Source organism: Entelurus aequoreus, linkage group LG05 (assembly GCF_033978785.1).
Source record: "Entelurus aequoreus isolate RoL-2023_Sb linkage group LG05, RoL_Eaeq_v1.1, whole genome shotgun sequence".
NCBI classification, from domain to species: domain Eukaryota; kingdom Metazoa; phylum Chordata; class Actinopteri; order Syngnathiformes; family Syngnathidae; genus Entelurus; species Entelurus aequoreus.
This window is the reverse complement of record NC_084735.1, coordinates 6,202,732-6,227,657: the sequence shown is the minus strand read 5'-3', so window position 1 is coordinate 6,227,657 and position 24,926 is coordinate 6,202,732. Positions and strand designations below refer to the sequence as shown.

Here is a 24,926-nt window from a genome sequence, read left to right as displayed (position 1 = left end):
GAAGAGTGATGGACGTCGAGCGGGTCCGAAGTGGACCACGTGGGGGGAGGGGGCGTGGTTTGGAGGCAGAACTCGGGAGCGAGCGCGTCGGTTCTCTTTGGGCCGGCAGAGGAAGCGAGGAGGGCCGCCGAGTCCTGATGGTGTTGACTGGAAGAAGAAGAAGAAGAAGAAGTCCACAGCAGACGCTCCCGTGACGTCATCTAAGATGCACAGCACGCAGAAGGACACCACGTACACCAAGATCTTCGTGGGGGGTCTGCCCTACCACACCACGGACTCCAGCCTCCGGAAGTACTTCGAGGTGTTCGGGGAGATCGAGGAGGCCGTGGTCATCACCGACCGCCAGACCGGGAAGTCCCGAGGATACGGATTTGTGAGTAGGGACTCACTCACTCACTCACTCACTCACTCACTCACTCACTCACTCACTCACTCACTCACTCGCTCACCTCACTCACGCTGGATCCATTCTGTCGCACATTCTCGCATCAAATGTTGGCTTCTATGAATCTTCCATCTTCATCTGCCGCTAACGAGCTCGTCAGTCAGTAGTCATGAAAATGAAAATGAAAATGAAAGTGAAAGTGAAAATGAAAGTTCTATCGGACTTTCTCCAGACTCCGGAAGGATTTTCACAAAGTTGTGCCGAAACATTTTTGATTTGCTCTTCCAAGTTCTGTCGTCGTTTGTTTGTAAACAATCTGACGAAGTTGCTTCTACGTGTTCCTATAAGAATAATAATAAGAAGAAGAATATTAATAATAATAATAATTATATTTACTGGACTTCTTCCAACACACGATCATTCATGTAACATAGGAGCTCATCTTCATTCTGTCATACCCTCTTTCATTCATTCATATCACATATTTATGTATACCTCTCATTCATTCGGTCATACATTCATTCATACTTCTTTTTCATTCAGTCATACATTCATTCTACAATTCGTTATTCATACTTCGTATTCATTCAGTCATACAATGTATTTATTCATACATCTCATTCATTCAGTCATATATTCGTGCAATAAATTAATTCCTCTCATTCATTCAGTCATACTTCTTTTTCATTCAGTCATACATTCATTCTACAATTCGTTATTCATACTTCGTATTCATTCAGTCATACAATGTATTTATTCATACCTCTCATTCATTCAGTCATATATTCGTGCAATAAATTCACTCCTCCCATTCATTCGGTCATACATTCATTCATACTTCTTTTTCATTCAGTCATACATTCATTCTACAATTCGTTATTCATACTTCGTATTCATTCAGTCATACAATGTATTTATTCATACCTCTCATTCATTCAGTCATATATTTGTGCAATAAATTCATTCCTCTCATTCATTCATACTTCTTTTTCATTCAGTCATACGTTCATTCTACAATTCGTTATTCATACTTCGTATTCATTCAGTCATACAATGTATTTATTCATACCTCTCATTCATTCAGTCATATATTCGTGCAATAAATTCATTCCTCTCGTTCATTCGGTCATACATTCATTCATACTTCTTTTTCATTCAGTCATACATTCATTTTACAATTCGTTATTCATACTTCGTATTCATTCAGTCATACATTCTTTCATACAATGTATTTATTCATACCTCTCATTCATTCAGTCATATATTCGTGCAATAAATTCATTCCTCTCATTCATTCGGTCATACATTCATTCATACTTCTTTTTCATTCAGTCATACATTCATTCTACAATTCGTTATTCATACTTCGTATTCATTCAGTCATACATTCTTTCATACAATGTATTTATTCATACCTCTCATTCATTCAGTCATATATTCGTGCAATAAATTCATTCCTCTCGTTCATTCGGTCATACATTCATTCATACTTCTTTTTCATTCAGTCATACAGTCATTCTACAATTCGTTATTCATACTTCGTATTCATTCAGTCATACAATGTATTTATTCATACCTCTCATTCATTCAGTCATATATTCGTGCAATAAATTCATTCCTCTCATTCATTCGGTCATACATTCATTCATACTTCTTTTTCATTCAGTCATACGTTCATTCTACAATGCGTTATTCATACTTCGTATTCATTCAGTCATACAATGTATTTATTCATACCTCTCATTCATTCAGTCATATATTCGTGCAATAAATTCATTCCTCTCATTCATTCGGTCATACATTCATTCATACTTCTTTTTCATTCAGTCATACGTTCATTCTACAATTCGTTATTCATACTTCGTATTCATTCAGTCATACAATGTATTTATTCATACCTCTCATTCATTCAGTCATATATTCGTGCAATAAATTCATTCCTCTCATTCATTCGGTCATACATTCATTCATACTTCTTATTAATTCAGTCATACGTTCATTCTACAATTCGTTATTCATACTTCGTATTCATTCAGTCATACATTCATTCATACAATTTATTTAGTCAAACCTCTCATTCATTCAGTCATATATTCGTGCAATAAATTCATTCCACTCATTCATTCGGTCATACATTCATCCATACTTCTTTTTCATTCAGTCATACATTCATTCTACAATTCGTTATTCATACTTCGTATTCATTCAGTCATACATTCTTTCATACAATGTATTTATTCATACCGCTCATTCATTCAGTCATATATTCGTGCAATAAATTCATTCCTCTCATTCATTCAGTCATACATTCATTCATACTTCTTTTTCATTCAGTCATACATTCATTCTACAATTCGTTATTCATACTTCGTATTGATTCAGTCATACATTCTTTCATACAATGTATTTATTCATACCTCTCATTCATTCAGTCATATATTCGTGCAATAAATTCATTCCTCTCATTCATTCGGTCATACATTCATTCATACTTCTTTCTCATTCAGTCATACATTCATTCTACAATTCGTTATTCATACTTCGTATTCATTCAGTCATACAATGTATTTATTCATACCTCTCATTCATTCAGTCATATATTCGTGCAATAAATTCACTCCTCCCATTCATTCGGTCATACATTCATTCATACTTCTTATTCATTCAGTCATACGTTCATTCTACAATTCGTTATTCATACTTCGTATTCATTCAGTCATACATTCATTCATACAGTTTATTTATTCATACCTCTCATTCATTTCAGTCATACCATTTATTATTCATACCTCGCATTCATTCAGTCATACATTCATTCATACCATTTATTATTCATATTTCTTATTCATTCAGTCATACATTCTTTCATACAATGTATTTATTCATACCTCTCATTCATTCAGTCATATATTCGTGCAATAAATTCATTCCTCTCATTCATTCAGTCATACATTCTTTCATACAATGTATTTATTCATACCTCTCATTCATTCAGTAATATATTCGTGCAATAAATTCATTCCTCTCATTCATTCGGTCATACATTCATTCATACTTCTTATTCATTCAGTCATACGTTCATTCTACAATTCGTTATTCATACTTCGTATTCATTCAGTCATACAATGTATTTATTCATACCTCTCATTCATTCGGTCATATATTCGTGCAATAAATTCACTCCTCCCGTTCATTCGGTCATACATTCATTCATACTTCTTTTTCATTCAGTCATACATTCATTCTACAATTCGTTATTCATACTTCGTATTCATTCAGTCATACATTCTTTCATACAATGTATTTATTCATACCTCTCATTCATTCAGTCATATATTCGTGCAATAAATTCATTCCTCTCATTCATTCGGTCATACATTCATTCATACTTCTTTCTCATTCAGTCATACATTCATTCTACAATTCGTTATTCATACTTCGTATTCATTCAGTCATACAATGTATTTATTCATACCTCTCATTCATTCAGTCATATATTCGTGCAATAAATTCACTCCTGTCATTCATTCGGTCATACATTCATTCATACTTCTTATTCATTCAGTCATACGTTCATTCTACAATTCGTTATTCATACTTCGTATTCATTCAGTCATACATTCATTCATACAATTTATGTATTCATACCTCTCATTCATTTCAGTCATACCATTTATTATTCATACCTCGCATTCATTCAGTCATACATTCATTCATACCATTTATTATTCATATTTCTTATTCATTCAGTCGTATATTCATTCATACAATTTATTATTCATACTTCTTATTCATTCAGTCACATATTCATTCATACAATTTATTTATTCATACCTCTCATTCATTCAGTCATACCATTTATTATTCATACCTCTCATTCATTCAGTCATATATTCATTCATGCAATTTATTTATTCATTCCTCTCATTCATTCAGTCATATATTCATTCATACAATGTATTTATTCATACCTCTTATTCATTCAGTCATACATTCACTCATACTATTTATTTATTCATACTTCTTATTCATTCAGTCATACATTCATTCTACAATTTATTATTCATACTTCTTATTAATTCAGTCATACATTCATTCTACAATTTATTATTCATACTTCTTATTCATTCAGTCATACAGTCATTCATACAATTTATTTATTCATACCTCTTATTCATTCAGTAATATATTCATACAATATATTCATACCTCTCATTCATTCGGTCATACATTCATTCATACAATTTATTATTCATACTTCTTATTCATTCAGTCATACATTCATTTAAACCATATATTTTTTCATACCTCTCATTCATTCAGTCATGCATTCATTCATAAATGTTTTTATTTATACTTCTTATTCATTCAGTCATACATTCATTCATACATTCATTCTACAATTTATTATTCATACTTCTTATTCATACCTCTCATTCATTCAGTCATATATTCAATGTTTATTTTATTTTATTTTATTTTATTCATACAATATATTCATACCTCTCATTCATTCATTCATACATTCATTCATACAATTTATTATTCATACTTCTTATTCATTCAGTAATATATTCATTCATACAATTTATCTATTCATACCTCTCATTCATTCAGTCATACATTCATTCATACAATGTATTATTCATACTTCTTATTCATTCACTCATATATTCATTCATACAATTTATTTATTCATACTTCTTATTCATTCAGTCATACATTCATGAATACCATTCATGTATTATACATGTCAGTCAGTCATATCCTTAATTCATTAATTCATAGAATTTAGTCATCCATACACTTTATTCATTTCAATCTAATATTTATTCATACATTTTAGTCATTCATTCATGCATTTTATTCGCTTTTTCCTTACACTTTCTTCATTAATACCCTTTATTCATAATTAACTTTATTCATTCCTTCACGTCATTCCTTCATACACTTTATTCATCCATTCATAGATGTACTTCATTAATCCCTTCACACACTTTCTTTATCCATACATACACTTAATTGTTTTTTTCATACACTTTATTCAAATATTTGTGAACTTTATTTATTCATACTTGCATACAATTTATTTATTCATACCCTTCATTCATTCACTCATATATTCATTCACAATATTCATGTATCTGTTCATACACTTGATTTATTCATACATGTAATTTATTCATTCATAGGCATCATTTATTCAATTACAGTATTTAATTCAGTCATACACTTAATTCATTAATTTATACATGTCATGCATTCACTTCATTCATCCATTCATTCATACATGCACATCATTCATTCATACTTATATACAATTTGTTTATTCATACACTTCATTCATTCAGTCATATATTCATTCACACTATTCATGTATCTATTCATACAATTGATTTATTCATACACTTAATTCATTCATTTATTCATTCATACAAGGCATTTTTATATACCGTATTTAATTCAGTCATGCACTTAATTCATTCATTTATACACATCATTCATTTATTCATTCACTTCATTCATTCATATCATGTATTCATTTATTTGATTTATTCATACACTTAATTCATTCATTTATACACGTCATTTATTCATATACAGTATTTAATTCAGTCATACACTTAATTTATTTACATTAATAAATTCACTTCATTCATTCATTCATGCATATCATTCATTTATTCATATATTTGATTTATTCATACACTTAATTCATTCATTCATACGCATGTATTCATATACAGTATTTAATTCAGTCATACACTTAATTCATTCATTCATACACGTCATTAATTTATTCATTCACTACATTCATTTATTAATGCATATTATTCATTCATCTATTTGATTCATCCATCGGTCCATCCATTTTCTTCCGCTTGCATTTAATTCATTCATTTATACGGGTCATTTATTCATATACAGTATTTAATTCAGTCATACGCCGAATTTATTTACATGTATTCAATCACTTCATTCATTTATTCTTGCATGTCATTCATTCATTCATTCCTACAAGTCATTTTTATATACAGTATTTAATTCATTCATTCATACACATCATGTATTCATATACAGTATTTAATTCAGTCATACACTTAAATAATTCATTTATACACATCATTCATTTATTCATTCACTTCATTCATGCATATCATTCATTCATGTATTTGATTTATTCATACACTTCATTCATTCATACGCGTCATTCATTCATATACAGTATTTAATTCAGTCATACACTTAATACATTCATTTATACAAGTCAATCATTTATTCATTCATTTATACATATCATTCATTCATATATTTGATTTATTCATACTCTTGATTCATTCATTTATACACGTCATTTATTCATTTATTCATACATATCATACATTCATATGTTTGATTTATTCATACACTTAATTCATTCATTTATATGCGTCATTCATCCATATACAATATTTAATTCAGTCATACACGTTATTTATTTACCTAATTCACTTATTCATACACGTCGTTTATTCATATACGGTATTTAACTCATTTATACACATCATGTATTTATTCATCTACATAATCCATTCATTTACACATGTCATTCATTTATGCATGCACTTTAGTCATACATATCATCCATTCATATATTGGATTTATTCATACGCCTAAATCATTCATTAGTACACGTCATTCATTCATTTATTCATGTACAGTATTTGATACATTCATACACCTAATTCATGTATTAAGACACGTCATCCATTCATTTATTCATATACAGTATTTAATTCAGTTATACACTTCATTCACTCATTTATACACGCCATTCATGCGTCATTCATTCACTTTAGTCATATTAGTCATACATATCATCCATTCATATATTTGATTCATTCATACGCCTAAATCATTCATTAATACACATCATCCATTCATTTATTCATGTGCAGTATTTGATTCATTCATACACCTAATTCATTTATTAAGCCACGTCATCCATTCATTTATTCATATACAGCTTTTAATTCAGTTATACACTTCATTCATTCATTTATACACGTCATTCATTCACTTTAGTCATATTAGTCATACATATCATCCATTCATATATTTGATTTATTCATACGCCTAATTCATTCATTAATACACGTCATCCATTCATTTATTCATGTACAGTATTTAATTCAGTTATACACTTCATTCATTCATTTATACACGTCATTCATTCACTTTAGTCATAATAGTCATACATATCATCCATTCATATATTTGATTTATTCATACGTCTAATTCATTCATTAATACACATCATTTATTCATTCATTCATTCATGTACAGTATTTGATTTTTTTATACACCTAATTCATTCATTTATACACGTCATTCATTCACTTTAGTCATAATAGTCATACATATCATCCATTCATACATTTGATTTATTCATACACCTAATTCATTCATTAATACACATCATTTATTCATTCATTCATTCATGTACAGTATTTGATTTTTTTATACACCTAATTCATTCATTTATACACGTCATTCATTCACTTTAGTCATAATAGTCATACATATCATCCATTCATACATTTGATTCATTCATACGCCTAATTCATTCATTAATACACATAATTCATTCATTCATTCATTCATGTACAGTATTTGATTTATTTATACAACTAATTCATTCATTTATACACGTCATTCATTCACTTTAGTTATAATAGTCATACATATCATCCATTCATACATTTGATTTTCTCATGCGCCTAATTCATTCATTAATTCACGTCATTCATTCATTCATTCATGTACAGTATTTGATTTATTTATACACCTAATTCATTCATTTATACACGTCATTCATTCACTTTAGTCATAATAGTCATACATATCATCCATTCATACATTTGATTTATTCATACACCTAATTCATTCATTAATTCACATCATTCATTCATTCATTCATTCATGTACAGTATTTGATTTATTCATACACCTAATTCATTCATTAATTCACATCATTCATTCATTCATTCATTCATGTACAGTATTTGATTTATTTATACACCTCATTCATTCATTTATACACGTCATTCATTCACTTTAGTCATATTAGTCATACATATCAACCATTCATATATTTGATTTATTCATACACCTAATTCATTCATTAATTCACGTCATTCATTCATTCATTCATTCATGTACAGTATTTGATTGATTTATACACCTAATTCATTCATTTATACACGTCATTCATTCCCTTTAGTCATAATAGTCATACATATCATCCATTCATACATTTGATTTATTCATACGCCTAATTCATTCATTAATTCACGTCATTCATTCATGTACAGTATTTGATTTATTTATACACCTAATTCATTCATTTATACACATCATTCATTCACTTTAGTCATAATAGTCATACATATCATCCATTCATACATTTGATTTATTCATACGCCTAATTCATTCATTAATTCACATCATTCATTCATTCATTCATGTACAGTATTTGATTTATTTATACACCTAATTCATTCATTTATACACGTCATTCCTTCACTTTAGTCATAATAGTCATACATATCATCCATTCATACATTTGATTTATTCATACGCCTAATTCATTCATTAATTCACGTCATTCATTCATTCATTCATTCATTCATTCATGTACAGTATTTGATTTATTTATACACCTAATTCATTCATTTATACACGTCATTCATTCACTTTAGTCATAATAGTCATACATATCATCCATTCATACATTTGATTTATTCATACACCTAATTCATTCATTAATTCACGTCATTCATTCATTCATGTACAGTATTTGATTTATTTATACACATAATTCATTCATTTATACATGTCATTCATTCACTTTAGTCATAATAGTCATACATATCATCCATTCATATATTTGATTTATTCATACGTCTAATTCATTCATTAATACACATCATTCATTCATTCATTCATTCATGTACAGTATTTGATTGATTTATGCACCTAATTCATTCATTTATACACGTCATTCATTCACTTTAGTCATAATAGTCATACATATCATCCATTCATACATTTGATTTATTCATACACCTAATTCATTCATTAATTCACATCATTCATTCATGTACAGTATTTTATTTATTTATACACCTAATTCATTCATTTATACACGTCATTCATTCACTTTAGTCATAATAGTCAAACATATCATCCATTCATACATTTGATTTATTCATACGCCTAATTCATTCATTAATTCACGTCATTCATTCATTCATTCATTCATGTATTTGGTTTATTTATACACCTCATTCGTGCATTAATACAGGTCATTCATTCACTTTAGTCATAATAGTCATACATATCATCCATTCATACATTTGATTTATTCATACACCTAATTCATTCATTAATTCACGTCATTCATTCATTCATGTACAGTATTTGATTTATTTATACACCTAATTCATTCATTAATTCACGTCATTCATTCATGTACAGTATTTGATTTATTTATACACCTAATTCATTCATTCATTCACGTCATTCATTCATTCATTCATTCATGTACAGTATTTGATTTATTTATACACCTAATTCATTCATTAATTCACGTCATTCATTCATTCATTCATGTACAGTATTTGATTTATTTATACACCTAATTCATTCATTAATTCACGTCATTCATGCATTCATTCATGTACAGTATTTGATTTATTTATACACCTAATTCATTCATTAATTCACGTCATTCATTCATTCATTCATGTACAGTATTTGATTTATTTATACACCTCATTCATTCATAAATTCACGTCATTCATTCATTCATTCATGTACAGTATTTGATTTATTTATACACCTAATTCATTCATTAATTCACGTCATTCATTCATTCATTCATTCATTCATGTACAGTATTTGATTTATTTATACACCTAATTCATTCATTAATTCACGTCATTCATTCATTCATTCATGTACAGTATTTGATTTATTTATACACCTAATTCATTCATTAATTCACGTCATTCATTCATTCATTCATGTACAGTATTTGATTTATTTATACACCTAATTCATTCATTAATTCACGTCATTCATTCATTCATTCATTCATGTACAGTATTTGATTTATTTATACACCTAATTCATTCATTAATTCACGTCATTCATTCATTCATTCATGTACAGTATTTGATTTATTTATACACCTTATTCATGCATTAATACAGGTCATTCATACTTTGTTCGATCGTACAGTATACATCGTTCATTCATTCCTTCACACACTTCACTGGTCCGTTCATTGGTTCATCGGCCAGCGTGTTAGGGCGAGACAGGAAGTGACATCATCCCGCCTCCATCTTGTGATCAGGTGACCATGGCTGAGCGCTCGTGTGCCGAGCGAGCCTGCAAGGATCCTAACCCCATCATCGACGGCCGCAAGGCAAACGTCAACCTGGCCTACTTGGGAGCCAAGCCCCGCGTCATGCAGCCAGGTGCCTCATCCATTCATTCATTCATGTTCATATTCATAATCGTATGCGTGTGCACACAGTCCAAAGTGACACGGGGCCGTGGTCCGAGTCCGAGGTGCGAGCTCAAATGCGTTTAGCGGCGACCTCAGCAGATTTAACAAAGTCGCTTGATAAAAGTCCTCGTTGAAAATGTTTGTGTCATCCCAAATCTTACTTTGTCGTCTTCACGGATGCTTTTTCTCTTCATCTTTGCCAGGTTTCACTTTCGGAGTCCCGCAGATTCACCCTGCGTTCATCCAAAGGCCTTATGGGTGAGTCGGTGAAAATAGGCATCGCTCTCATCGCCATATTGTCCTTTCGAGTATTAGCAAATGTATGGAGTAATTATGACGACATCACTGTTAACACCACGTCGTCCCTGATTGGCTGGGAGCAACCACGCCCATATAAGGTTGGCAGGAAGAGAAGTGGAGCTGGCTTGTGCTTTGTTTATTCTGAGAGTTTTTCAACCCTTCAGCAGATTTCAACTTGTTTTTCCAGAATTTTTTTTTTATTGCCGTCGGATGGTGTGTGTGTGTGTGTGTGTGTGTGTGTGTGTGTGTGTGTGTGTGTGTGTGTGTGTGTGTGTGTGTGTGTGTGTGTGTGTGTGTGTGTGTGTGTGTGTGTGTGTGTGTGTGTGCACTTGTCTCACCATCCTTGTGTGGACATACACTTGATAAACCACCCTTTCTGTGAGGATCTTTTAACTTGTGAGGACATTAGCCTGGTCCTCACAACTACAAAAGTAAAAAAAATTTTTTACTTTGTGTGTTTTGCATTCTGAAGTGAGGTTGCAACTAGGGATGTCCGATAAATGCTAATCGGAAATTATCGGTATCGTTTTTTTAATTATCGGTATCGTTTTTTGTTGTTGTTGTTGTTGTTTTTGTTTTTTTTTGTTTTTATTAAATCCACATAAAAACACAAGATACACTTACAATTATTGCACCAACCCCAAAAAACCTCCCTCCCCCCATTTACACTCATTCACACAAAAGGGTTGTTTCTTTTTTGTTATTAATATTCTGCTTCCTACATTATATATCAATATATATCAATACAGTCTGCAAGGGATACAGTCCGTAAGCACACATGATTGTGCGTGCTGCTGGTCCACTAATAGTACTAACCTTTAACAGTTAATTTTACTCATTTTCATTCATTACTAGTTTCTATGTAACTGTTTTTATATTGTTGTACTTTCTTTTTTATTCAAGAAAATGTTTTTAATTTATTTATCTTATTTTATTAATTTTAAAAAAAAGTACCTTATCTTCACCATACCTGGTTGTCCAAATTAGGCATAATAATGTGTTAATTCCACGACTGCATATATCGGTTGATATCGGTATCGGTTGATATCGGTATCGGTAATTAAAGAGTTGGACAATATCGGAATATCGGCAAAAAGCCATTATCGGACATCCCTAATAATAATGTGTTAATTCCACGACTGCATATATCGGTTTATATCGGTATCGGTTGATATCGGTATCGGTAATTAAAGAGTTGGACAATATCGGAATATCGGATATCGGCAAAAAGCCATTATCGGACATCCCTAATAATAATGTGTTAATTCCACGACTGCATGTATCGGTTGATATCGGTTGATATCGGTATTGGTAATTAAAGAGTTGGACAATATCGGAATATCGGATATCGGCAAAAAGCCATTATCGGACATCCCTAATAATAATGTGTTAATTCCACGACTGCATATATTGGTTGATATCGGTATCGGTAATTAAAGAATTGGACAATATCGGAATATCGGATATCGGCAAAAAGCCATTATCGGACATCCCTAATAATAATGTGTTAATTCCACGACTGCATATATCGGTTGATATCGGTATTGGTTGATATCGGTATCGGTAATTAAAGAGTTGGACAATATCGGAATATCGGATATCGGCAAAAAGCCATTATCGGACATCCCTAATAATAATGTGTTAATTCCACGACTGCATATATCGGTTGATATCGGTATCGGTAATTAAAGAGTTGGACAATATCGGAATATCGGCAAAAAGCCATTATCGGACATCCCTAATAATAATGTGTTAATTCCACGACTGCATATATCGGTTGATATCGGTTGATATCGGTATCGGTAATTAAAGAGTTGGACAATATCGGAATATCGGCAAAAACCCATTATCGGACATCCCTAATAATAATGTGTTAATTCCACGACTGCATATATCGGTTGATATCGGTATCGGTTGATATCGGTATCGGTAATTAAAGAGTTGGACAATATCGGGATATCGGCAAAAAGCCATTATCGGACATCCCTAATAATAATGTGTTAATTCCACAACTGCATATATCGGTTGATATCGGTATCGGTTGATATCGGTTTCGGTAATTAAAGAGTTGGACAATATCGGAATATTGGATATCGGCAAAAAGCCATTATCGGACATCCCTAATAATAATGTGTTAATTCCACGACTGCATATATCGGTTGATATCGGTATCGGTTGATATCGGTTTCGGTAATTAAAGAGTTGGACAATATCGGAATATCGGCAAAAAGCCATTATCGGACATCCCTAATAATAATGTGTTAATTCCACAACTGCATATATCGGTTGATATCAGTATCGGTTGATATCGGTTTCGGTAATTAAAGAGTTGGACAATATCGGAATATTGGATATCGGCAAAAAGCCATTATCGGACATCCCTAATAATAATGTGTTAATTCCACGACTGCATATATCGGTTGATATCGGTATCGGTTGATATCGGTATCGGTAATTAAAGAGTTGGACAATATCGGAATATCGGCAAAAAGCCATTATCGGACATCCCTAATAATAATGTGTTAATTCCACGACTGCATACATCGGTTGATATCGGTATCGGTTGATATCGGTATTGGTAATTAAAGAGTTGGACAATATCGGAATATTGGATATCGGCAAAAAGCCATTATCGGACATCCCTAGTTGCAACTCTCTGCTCCCATCTAGGGCTAGATGTATATTTTTTCATCATTCTAGCTATAGTGGAAAGGGGGGCCCTCACAACCTACTAACCAAACGTGGGTCCACACAAAGTAGGCAAGACGTGTGTGTGTGTGTGTGTGTGTGTGTGTGTGTGTGTGTGTGTGTGTGTGTGTGTGTGTGTGCGTGCGTGCGTGTGCGTGCGTGCGTGTGTGTGTGTGTGTGTGTGTGTGACGGAAGGTTCCAGTCTGACCCCATGCCTCTTAATGTCTCTCTCTAGCTGAGCTTTGAAGGGATTATTGTGCGTCGGGACACAAAGGTGTGCAATGAACGGGTGATTATGAAGTGGTGAAGTTATGAAGTGGTGTTGTTGGCCTCAAAGTGTTTTTGGGTGACGACTTTTTCCCCTCTCTCAGTCGCTTTTATTTTAACACGCTGGTGTGTGACGTTGTTTGTTCTGGTAACACAACAACAAGGTGATGATGCAACTTCCTGTTCTAACCAACACATCACTTTTTCTTGTTTGGAGTTGGGTTTTTTTTTTAAAAGGCTTTTTTTGTCTGCAACTCACTTTACATACACAACGAGTGTGTGTGTGCGTGTGTGTGTGTGTGTGTGTGTGTGTGTGTGTGTGTGTGTGTGTGTGTGTGTGTGTGTGTGTGTGTGTGTGTGTGTGTGTGTGTGTGTGTGTGTGTGTGTGTGTGTGTGTGTGTGTGTGTTCAGGCCCCAAAGTTGCAAACAAATGTCTTTCTCTCGCTGGCTCTCTTATTCTCCGGGACGGAGCGCAGGGTCACATGGTCTCTCGGTGTTAACGAAAACAAGCGCGCCCATTGTGCCCGCACAAAGCCTCCAATGCTGACACTGCATGAAGGTGTGTGTGTGTGTGTGTGTGTGTGTGTGTGTGGGTGTGTGTGTGTGTGTGGGGTGGAGGGGTGTAAAAAATGATTGGCCACTTTATTAGGTACACGCGCAGTGGCAGAATAATCTATTTTGGAATATGTAACGATTAAAAAAAATGATCCAAACAATCGATTTTAATTTATTTTTTATTTAATTATTTGTCCTTTTCCTCATGTTGATGTACACCAGGGGTCACCAACCTTTTTGAAACCAAGAGCTACTTCCTGGGTAGTGATTAATGCAAAGGGCTACCAGTTTGATACACACTTAAATAAATTGCCAGAAATAGCCAATTTGCTCAATTTACCTTTAACTCTATGTTATTATTAATAATTAATTATATTTACACTTAATTGAACGGTTTAAAAGAGGAGAAAACACGAAAAATGACAATTAAATTGTGAAACATAGTTTATCTTCAATTTCGACTCTTTAAAATTCAAAATTCAACCGGAAAACAAGAAAAGAAAAACTAGCTAATTCGAATCTTTTTGAAAAAATTGAAAAAATAATTTATGGAACATCATTAGTAATTTTTTCCTGATTAAAATGAATTTTAGAATTTTGATGACATGTTTTAAATAGGTTAAAATCCAATCCACATTTTGTTGGAATATATAACAAATTGGACCAAGCTATATTTCTAACAAAGACAAATCATTATTTCTTCTAGATTTTCCAGAACAAAAATTTTAAAAGAAATTCAAAAGACTAAAAAGAAATTCTACAGATTTTCTAGATTTGCCAGAATAATTTTTTTGAATTTTAATCAGAATAAGTTTGAAGAAATATTTTACAAATATTCTTCGTCGAAAAAACAGAAGCTAAAATGAAGAATTAAATTAAAATTTATTTATTATTCTTTACAATAAAAATTGTTTTTTACTTGAACATTGATTTAAATTGTCGGGAAAGAAGAGGAAGGAATTTAAAAGGTAAAAAGGTATATGTGTTTAAAAATCCTAAAATCATTTTTAAGGTTGTATTTTGTCTCTAAAATTGTCTTTCTGAAAGTTATAAGAAGCAAAGTAAAAAAATTTATGAATTTATTTAAACAAGTAAAGACCGAGTCTTTAAAATATTTTCTTGAATTTTCAAATTCTATTTGAGTTTTGTCTCTCTTAGAATTAAAAATGTCGGGCAAAGCGAGACCAGCTTGTTAGTAAATAAATAAACAAGTGAAGACCAAGTCTTTAAAATATTTTCTTGGATTTTCAATTTCTATTTGAGTTTTGTCTCTCTTAGAATTAAAAATGTCGGTCAAAGCGAGACCAGCTTGCTAATAAATAAATAAACAAGTGAAGACCAAGTCTTTAAAATATTTTCTTGGATTTTCAATTTGTATTTGAGTTTTGTCTCTCTTAGAATTAAAAATGTCGGGCAAAGCGAGACCAGCTTGTTAGTAAATAAATACAATTTAAAAAATAGAGGCAGCTCACTGGTAAGTGCTGCTATTTGAGCTATTTTTAGAACAGGCCAGCGGGCTACTCATCTGGTCCTTACGGGCTACCTGGTGCCCGCGGGCACCGCGTTGGTGACCCCTGATGTAGATGATCTATATCTACTGTACACACATACTTTACAAAAGTACTTATTTTGAATTTGATTTGATTAAATGTTTGGGTCGAATTGTATTCAACAAAGCAGTTTTGATTTGAAGTAACGTGGAAAAGTATCACAGCTGTTGATGATGTGCTGGATCAGAGAACTAAATATGTGCTGGATCAGAGAAGTAAATATGTGCTGGATCAGAGAACTAAATATGTGCTGGATCAGAGAACTAAATATGTGCTGGATCAGATCAGAGAAGTGACACCCAGTAAAAGTAGTGATTTGGAATGGAGAATGCTTTCTCAAATCGTTGTGTGTGTGTGTGTGTAATCTGATTCATGTGTCCATGTGCTAATTAGTGTGTGTAATCTGATTCATGTGTCCATGTGCTATTTAGTGTGTGTGTGTAATCTGATTCATGTGTCCATGTGCTAATTAGTGTGTGTGTGTGTGTAATCTGATTCATGTGTCCATGTGCTAATTAGTGTGTGTGTGTGTGTAATCTGATTCATGTGTCCGTGTGCTTATTAGTGTGTCTATATCTCACTCTGTGTGTGTGTAATCTGATTTTTGTGTCCATGTGCTAATTAGTGTGTGTGTGTGTGTAATCTGATTCATGTGTCCGTGTGCTTATTAGTGTGTCTATATCTCACTCTGTGTGTGTGTGTAATCTGATTCATGTGTCCGTGTGCTAATTAGTGTGTGTGTGTAATCTGATTCATGTGTCCGTGTGCTTATTAGTGTGTCTATATCTCACTCTGTGTGTGTGTAATCTGATTCATGTGTCCATGTGCTAATTAGTGTGTGTGTGTGTGTGTGTGTGTGTGTGTATGTGTGTGTGTGTGTGTGTGTGTGTGTAATCTGATTCATGTGTTTGGGGCTAATTAGTGTGTCTATATCTCAATCTGTGTGTGTGTGTAATCTGATTCATGTGTCCATGTGCTAATTAGTGTGTGTGTGTGTAATCTGATTCATGTGTCCATGTGCTAATTAGTGTGTGTGTGTGTGTGTGTGTGTGTAATCTGATTCATGTGTCCATGTGCTAATTAGTGTGTGTGTGTGTGTAATCTGATTCATGTGTCCATGTGCTAATTAGTGTGTGTGTGTGTGTGTAATCTGATTTATGTGTCCATGTGCTAATTAGTGTGTGTGTGTGTAATCTGATTCATGTGTCCATGTGCTTATTAGTGTGTCTATATCTCACTCTGTGTGTGTGTAATCGGATTCATGTGTCCGTGTGCTAATTAGTGTGTGTGTGTGTAATCTGATTAATGTGTCCATGTGCTAATTAGTGTGTGTGTGTAATCTGATTCATGTGTCCGTGTGCTTATTAGTGTGTCTATATCTCACTCTGTGTGTGTGTAATCTGATTAATGTGTCCATGTGCTAATTAGTGTGTGTGTGTGCGTGTAATCTGATTCATGTGTCCATGTGTTAATTAGTGTGTGTGTGTGTGTAAGTAATCTGATTCATGTGTCCATGTGCTATTTAGTGTGTGTGTGTAATCTGATTAATGTGTCCATGTGCTAATTAGTGTGTGTGTGTAATCTGATTCATGTGTCCGTGTGCTTATTAGTGTGTCTATATCTCACTCTGTGTGTGTGTAATCTGATTAATGTGTCCATGTGCTAATTAGTGTGTGTGTGTGCGTGTAATCTGATTAATGTGTCCATGTGTTAATTAGTGTGTGTGTGTGTGTGTGTGTGTGTAATCTGATTCATGTGTCCATGTGCTAATTAGTGTGTGTGTGTGTGTGTGTGTAATCTGATTCATGTGTCCATGTGCTAATTAGTGTGTGTGTGTGTGTGTGTGTGTGTGTGTAATCTGATTCATGTGTCCGTGTGCTTATTAGTGTGTCTATATCTCACTCTGTGTGTGTGTAATCTGATTCATGTGTCCATGTGCTAATTAGTGTGTGTGTGTGTGCGTGTAATCTGATTCATGTGTCCATGTGCTAATTAGTGTGTGTGTGTGTAATCTGATTCATGTGTCCGTGTGCTTATTAGTGTGTCTATATCTCACTCTGTGTGTGTGTAATCTGATTCATGTGTCCATGTGCTTATTAGTGTGTCTATATCTCACTCTGTGTGTGTGTAATCTGATTCATGTGTCCATGTGTTAATTAGTGTGTGTGTGTGTAATCTGATTCATGTGTCCATGTGCTAATTAGTGTGTGTGTGTGTAATCTGATTCATGTGTCCGTGTGCTTATTAGTGTGTCTATATCTCACTCTGTGTGTGTGTAATCTGATTCATGTGTCCATGTGTTAATTAATGTGTGTGTGTGTGTAATCTGATTCATGTGTCCATGTGCTAATTAGTGTGTGTGTGTGTGTGTAATCTGATTCATGTGCCTGTGTGCTTATTAGTGTGTCTATATCTCACTCTGTGTGTGTGTAATCTGATTCATGTGTCCGTGTGCTAATTAGTGTGTGTGTGTGTGTGTGTGTGTGTGTGTGTGTGTGTGTAATCTGATTCATGTGTCCTTGTGCTTATTAGTGTGTCTATATCTCACTCTGTGTGTGTGTAATCTGATTCATGTGTCCGTGTGCTAATTAGTGTGTGTGTGTGTGTGTGTGTAATCTGATTCATGTGTCCATGTGCTAATTAGTGTGTGTGTGTGTGTGTGTGTGTGTGTGTGTGTGTAATCTGATTCATGTGTCCATGTGCTAATTAGTGTGTGTGTGTGTGTGTGTGTAATCTGATTCATGTGTCCGTGTGCTATTAGTGTGTCTATATCTCACTCTGTGTGTGTGTAATCGGATTCATGTGTCCATGTGCTAAATTAGTGTGTGTGTGTGTAATCTGATTCATGTGTCCATGTGCTAATTAGTGTGTGTGTGTAATCTGATTCATGTGTCCATGTGCTAATTAGTGTGTGTGTGTGTGTGTGTGTGTGTAATCTGATTAATGTGTCCATGTGCTAATTAGTGTGTGTGTGTAATCTGATTCATGTGTCCGTGTGCTTATTAGTGTGTCTATATCTCACTCTGTGTGTGTGTAATCTGATTAATGTGTCCATGTGCTAATTAGTGTGTGTGTGTGCGTGTAATCTGATTCATGTGCCCATGTGTTAATTAGTGTGTGTGTGTGTAATCTGATTCATGTGTCCATGTGCTAATTAGTGTGTGTGTGTGTGTAATCTGATTCATGTGTCCGTGTGCTTATTAGTGTGTCTATATCTCACTCTGTGTGTGTGTGTAATCTGATTCCTGTGTCCATGTGCTAATGAGTGTGTGTGTGTGTGTGTGTGTGTGTGTGTGTGTGTGTAATCTGATTCATGTGTCCATGTGCTAATTAGTGTGTGTGTGTGTAATCTGATTCATGTGTCCATGTGCTAATTAGTGTGTGTGTGTGTGTGTGTGTAATCTGATTCATGTGTCCATGTGCTAATTAGTGTGTGTGTGTGTGTGTGTAATCTGATTCATGTGTCCGTGTGCTATTAGTGTGTCTATATCTCACTCTGTGTGTGTGTAATCGGATTCATGTGTCCATGTGCTAATTAGTGTGTGTGTGTGTAATCTGATTCATGTGTCCATGTGCTAATTAGTGTGTGTGTAATCTGATTCATGTGTCCGTGTGCTTATTAGTGTGTCTATATCTCACTCTGTGTGTGTGTAATCTGATTCATGTGTCCATGTGCTAATTAGTGTGTGTGTGTGCGTGCAATCTGATTCATGTGTCCATGTGTTAATTAGTGTGTGTGTGTGTGTAATCTGATTCATGTGTCCATGTGCTAATTAGTGTGTGTGTGTGTGTGTAATCTGATTCATGTGTCTGTGTGCTTATTAGTTTGTCTATATCTCACTCTGTGTGTGTGTAATCTGGTTCATGTGTCCGTGTGCTAATTAGTGTGTGTGTGTAATCTGATTCATGTGTCCGTGTGCTAATTAGTGTGTCTATATCTCACTCTGTGTGTGTGTAATCTGATTAATGTGTCCATGTGCTAATTAGTGTGTGTGTGTGCGTGTAATCTGATTCATGTGTCCATGTGCTAATTAGTGTGTGTGTGTGTGTGTGTGTAATCTGATTCATGTGTTTGGGGCTAATTAGTGTGTCTATATCTCAATCTGTGTGTGTGTGTAATCTGATTCATGTGTCCATGTACTAGTTAGTGTGTGTGTAATCTGATTCATGTGTCCATGTGCTATTTAGTGTGTGTGTGTGTGTGTGTGTGTGTGTGTGTGTGTGTGTGTGTGTGTGTGTGTGTGTGTGTGTGTGTGTGTGTGTGTGTGTGTGTGTAATCTGATTCATGTGTTTGGGGCTAATTAGTGTGTCTATATCTCAATCTGTGTGTGTGTGTAATCTGATTCATGTGTCCATGTGCTAATTAGTGTGTGTGTGTGTGTGTGTGTAATCTGATTCATGTGTCCATGTGTTAATTAGTGTGTGCGTGTAATCTGATTCATGTGTCCATGTGCTAATTAGTGTGTGCGTGAAATCTGATTCATGTGTCCATGTGCTAATTAGTGTGTGCGTGTAATCTGATTCATGTGTCCATGTGCTAATTAGTGTGTGTGTGTGTAATCTGATTCATCTGTCCATGTGCTAATTAGTGTGTGTGTGTAATCTGATTCATGTGTCCATGTGCTAATTAGTGTGTGCGTGTAATCTGATTCATGTGTCCATGTGCTAATTAGTGTGTGTGTGTGTAATCTGATTCATGTGTCCATGTGCTAATTAGTATGGGTGTGTGTGCGTGTAATCTGATTCATGTGTCCATGTGCTAATTAGTGTGTGTGTGTGTAATCTGATTCATGTGTCCGTGTGCTAATTAGTGTGTGTGTGCGTGTGTGTGCAATCTGATTCATGTGTTTGGGGCTAAATAGTGTGTCTATATCTCAATCTGTGTGTGTGTGTAATCTGATTCATGTGTCCATGTGCTAATTAGTGTGTGTGTATCTCAATCTGTGTGTGTGTAATCTGATTCATGTGTCCATGTACTAATTAGTGTGTGTGTAATCTGATTCATGTGTCCATGTACTAATTAGTGTGTGTGTAATCTGATTCATGTGTCCATGTACTAATTAGTGTGTGTGTAATCTGATTCATGTGTCCATGTACTAATTAGTGTGTCTGTATCTCAATCTGTGTGTGTGTAATCTGATTCATGTGTCCATGTACTAATTAGTGTGTGTGTAATCTGATTCATGTGTCCATGTACTAGTTAGTGTGTGTGTAATCTGATTCATGTGTCCATGTGCTATTTAGTGTGTGTGTGTGTGTGTGTGTGTGTGTGTGTGTGTGTGTGTGTGTGTGTGTGTGTGTGTGTGTGTGTGTGTGTGTGTGTGTGTAATCTGATTCATGTGTTTGGGGCTAATTAGTGTGTCTATATCTCAATCTGTGTGTGTGTGTAATCTGATTCATGTGTCCATGTGCTAATTAGTGTGTGTGTGTGTGTGTGTGTAATCTGATTCATGTGTCCATGTGTTAATTAGTGTGTGCGTGTAATCTGATTCATGTGTCCATGTGCTAATTAGTGTGTGCGTGAAATCTGATTCATGTGTCCATGTGCTAATTAGTGTGTGCGTGTAATCTGATTCATGTGTCCATGTGCTAATTAGTGTGTGTGTGTGTAATCTGATTCATCTGTCCATGTGCTAATTAGTGTGTGTGTGTAATCTGATTCATGTGTCCATGTGCTAATTAGTGTGTGCGTGTAATCTGATTCATGTGTCCATGTGCTAATTAGTGTGTGTGTGTGTAATCTGATTCATGTGTCCATGTGCTAATTAGTATGGGTGTGTGTGCGTGTAATCTGATTCATGTGTCCATGTGCTAATTAGTGTGTGTGTGTGTAATCTGATTCATGTGTCCGTGTGCTAATTAGTGTGTGTGTGCGTGTGTGTGCAATCTGATTCATGTGTTTGGGGCTAAATAGTGTGTCTATATCTCAATCTGTGTGTGTGTGTAATCTGATTCATGTGTCCATGTGCTAATTAGTGTGTGTGTATCTCAATCTGTGTGTGTGTAATCTGATTCATGTGTCCATGTACTAATTAGTGTGTGTGTAATCTGATTCATGTGTCCATGTACTAATTAGTGTGTGTGTAATCTGATTCATGTGTCCATGTACTAATTAGTGTGTGTGTAATCTGATTCATGTGTCCATGTACTAATTAGTGTGTCTGTATCTCAATCTGTGTGTGTGTAATCTGATTCATGTGTCCATGTACTAATTAGTGTGTCTGTATCTCAATCTGTGTGTGTGTGATCTGATTCATGTGTCCATGTACTAATTAGTGTGTCTGTATCTCAATCTGTGTGTGTGTAATCTGATTAATGTGTCTGTGTGCTAACTAGTGTGTCTGTATCTCAATCAGTGTGTGTGTGTGTAATTTGATTTATGTGTCTGTAAACTAATTATTAGTGTGTCTGTATTTCAATCTGTGTGTGTGTTTGTGTGTGTGTGTGTGTGTGTGTGTGTGTGTGTGTGTGTGTGTGTGTGTGTGTGTGTGTGTGTAATTCGATATACGTGTCTGTAAACCAATTGTATATTTGTGTACATATTACTATATACTGTACTAATATTATTATAGACTTGTAATACGTGTATAAATAATACTATATACTAATATTATTATATACTTGTAATATTTGTGTAAATATTAATATATAGATGTATATATATAATACTATATACTTGTACAAATATTATTATATGATATTGTAAGACTTCTTCTCAAAGTGTAACTTCCACTGCTGCTGGCACACACCCGCCCTCTAGTGGCCGCCACAAGCACTACACCTTGTACTGCCAAGTATTACACAGTAAAAAACACACTCGTGATATAATCATAAAATTAAATTACACACCTCAAATGATGCACATATAAAATAAAACACGTGTGGAATATTACACAGTACTTATCAAGTAACATATATATATATATATATATATATATATATATATATATATATATATATATATATATATATATATATATATATATATATATATATATATATATATATATATATATATATATATATATAAAATAAATACACACATAAAATAATAACATTAATATAGTAGGAATACATTAATTATATAATTAGAAATTAATATATATATGCATATAAAACAATATTGATATAAAATAATACCCATCAAATACACATGTAATTAATATATACAATTATATACATATAAAATAGTATAAATATAAAGTAATACATGTAAAATCATAAATAATACACATGTAAATAATATATACAATTATATACATATAAAATAGTATAAATATAAAGTAATACATGTAAAATCATAAATAATACACATGTAAATAATATATACAATTATATACATATAAAATAGTATAAATATAAAGTAATACATGTAAAATCATAAATAATACACATGTAGAAACGCAGTGAATGCTGGCAGGTGACTTCCTTGTCTCCATGACGACACACAGCAGGGGGGCCCAAAGTGGGGTTTGATGGGGGGCCCAATATTTGCCGCCGAGTAGTTTGGTTGGGTTCCCCAAACGTGGCACATTTCTATCCCGTGACGTCACGCCGCTGCACCTTTGACCAGATTCTCACCAAATGGAGCTCTGCCAGCGGGTTGTTGTCGTCATCCTGCTAACTCGCTAACTAAGCGGCCTTGGACTTCCTCCGGTTGTTTGCGTCGACCTAATCCTGACCAGCTGATCCTGACCAGCTGATCCTGACCAGCTGATCCTGACCAGCTGCCACTCCCTGCTCGGGTTGGCTAAACTAAAGCTAAGCTAAAGCTAAGCTAAGCTAACCGTGTGTTCTTGTTTGCAGCATCCCGGCCCACTACGTGTACCCCCAGGCCTTCGTGCAGCCCAGCGTGGTCATCCCCCACGTGCAGCCAGCCGCCGCCCCTCCCGCCGCCTCCTCGCCTTACATCGACTACACGGGAGCGGCCTACGCGCAGTACTCCGCCGCCGCCGTTAGCGCCGCGGCGGCGGCGGCGGCAGCGTACGAGCAGTATCCATACGCGGCCTCCCCCGCCCCCGCCGGCTACGTGGCCACCGCCGGCTACGGCTACGCGCTCCAGCAGCCCCTGGCCGCCGCCGCCGCCCCGGGCGCAGCCGCCGCCTTCGGCCAGTTCCAGCCGCAGCAACTTCAAGCCGACCGCATGCAATAGCGGGATGCTGATTGGTCGGCTGAGAAGCAGGAAGTAGACGACGACGTAGCGGCCAAAAAAGAAGCAAAAAGTGCTTTTGTCATCATTGATAATCAGGGAAATGTTTGACGTCTGTCAGGAGCCTTCCATCGATGCTGACCCCGTTGACTCCGCCCCTTGACCCCCCCGCCCCCCCCAGCCTCCTTTGTCCTCCTGACCGACGCAAAGCAAGCAAATAAACAAAAGAAGAACACAAAGAGGAAGCTGTGTTGTTGTGCTGGGAGGAGGGGCAGGGGGCGGGGCTAGTCGGGGTGTGGGTCGGACCGTGCCCCCCCCCGCCAGAACCCCCCGCCCCCCTCCAACGCCACACAGACGGATCACTCTGGAAGGTCGTTTGTTGACTTGTCACATTTTAATCCCAAGTTTACAGTCCGACATGGAGCCCCACCCCCACCCCCCCACACCGCCCCACACACACACCCCTGCACCCCTTTG

At 34.8% G+C, this 24,926-nt stretch overlaps 1 protein-coding gene across 1 annotated transcript; it reads left to right on the top strand.

The window, feature by feature from the left end:
• Positions 1–24,926, top strand: LOC133650085 (RNA-binding protein 24-like). The gene is made up of 4 exons (XM_062046901.1): positions 1–373; positions 10,785–10,908; positions 11,144–11,198; positions 24,107–24,926. Exons 1-4 carry the CDS (start codon positions 206–208, stop codon positions 24,450–24,452), a joined length of 693 nt encoding a protein of 230 aa, XP_061902885.1. The 5' UTR covers positions 1–205; the 3' UTR covers positions 24,453–24,926.

Coding starts and splice junctions, on each gene's coding strand:
- LOC133650085 (XM_062046901.1), top strand. CDS start 206: ATGCACAGCACGCAGAAGGACACCACGTACACCAAGATCTTCGTGGGG. Junction 10,909..11,143: donor GCCCCGCGTCATGCAGCCAG/GTGCCTCATCCA, acceptor CATCTTTGCCAG/GTTTCACTTTCGGAGTCCCG. Junction 11,199..24,106: donor TTCATCCAAAGGCCTTATGG/GTGAGTCGGTGA, acceptor TCTTGTTTGCAG/CATCCCGGCCCACTACGTGT.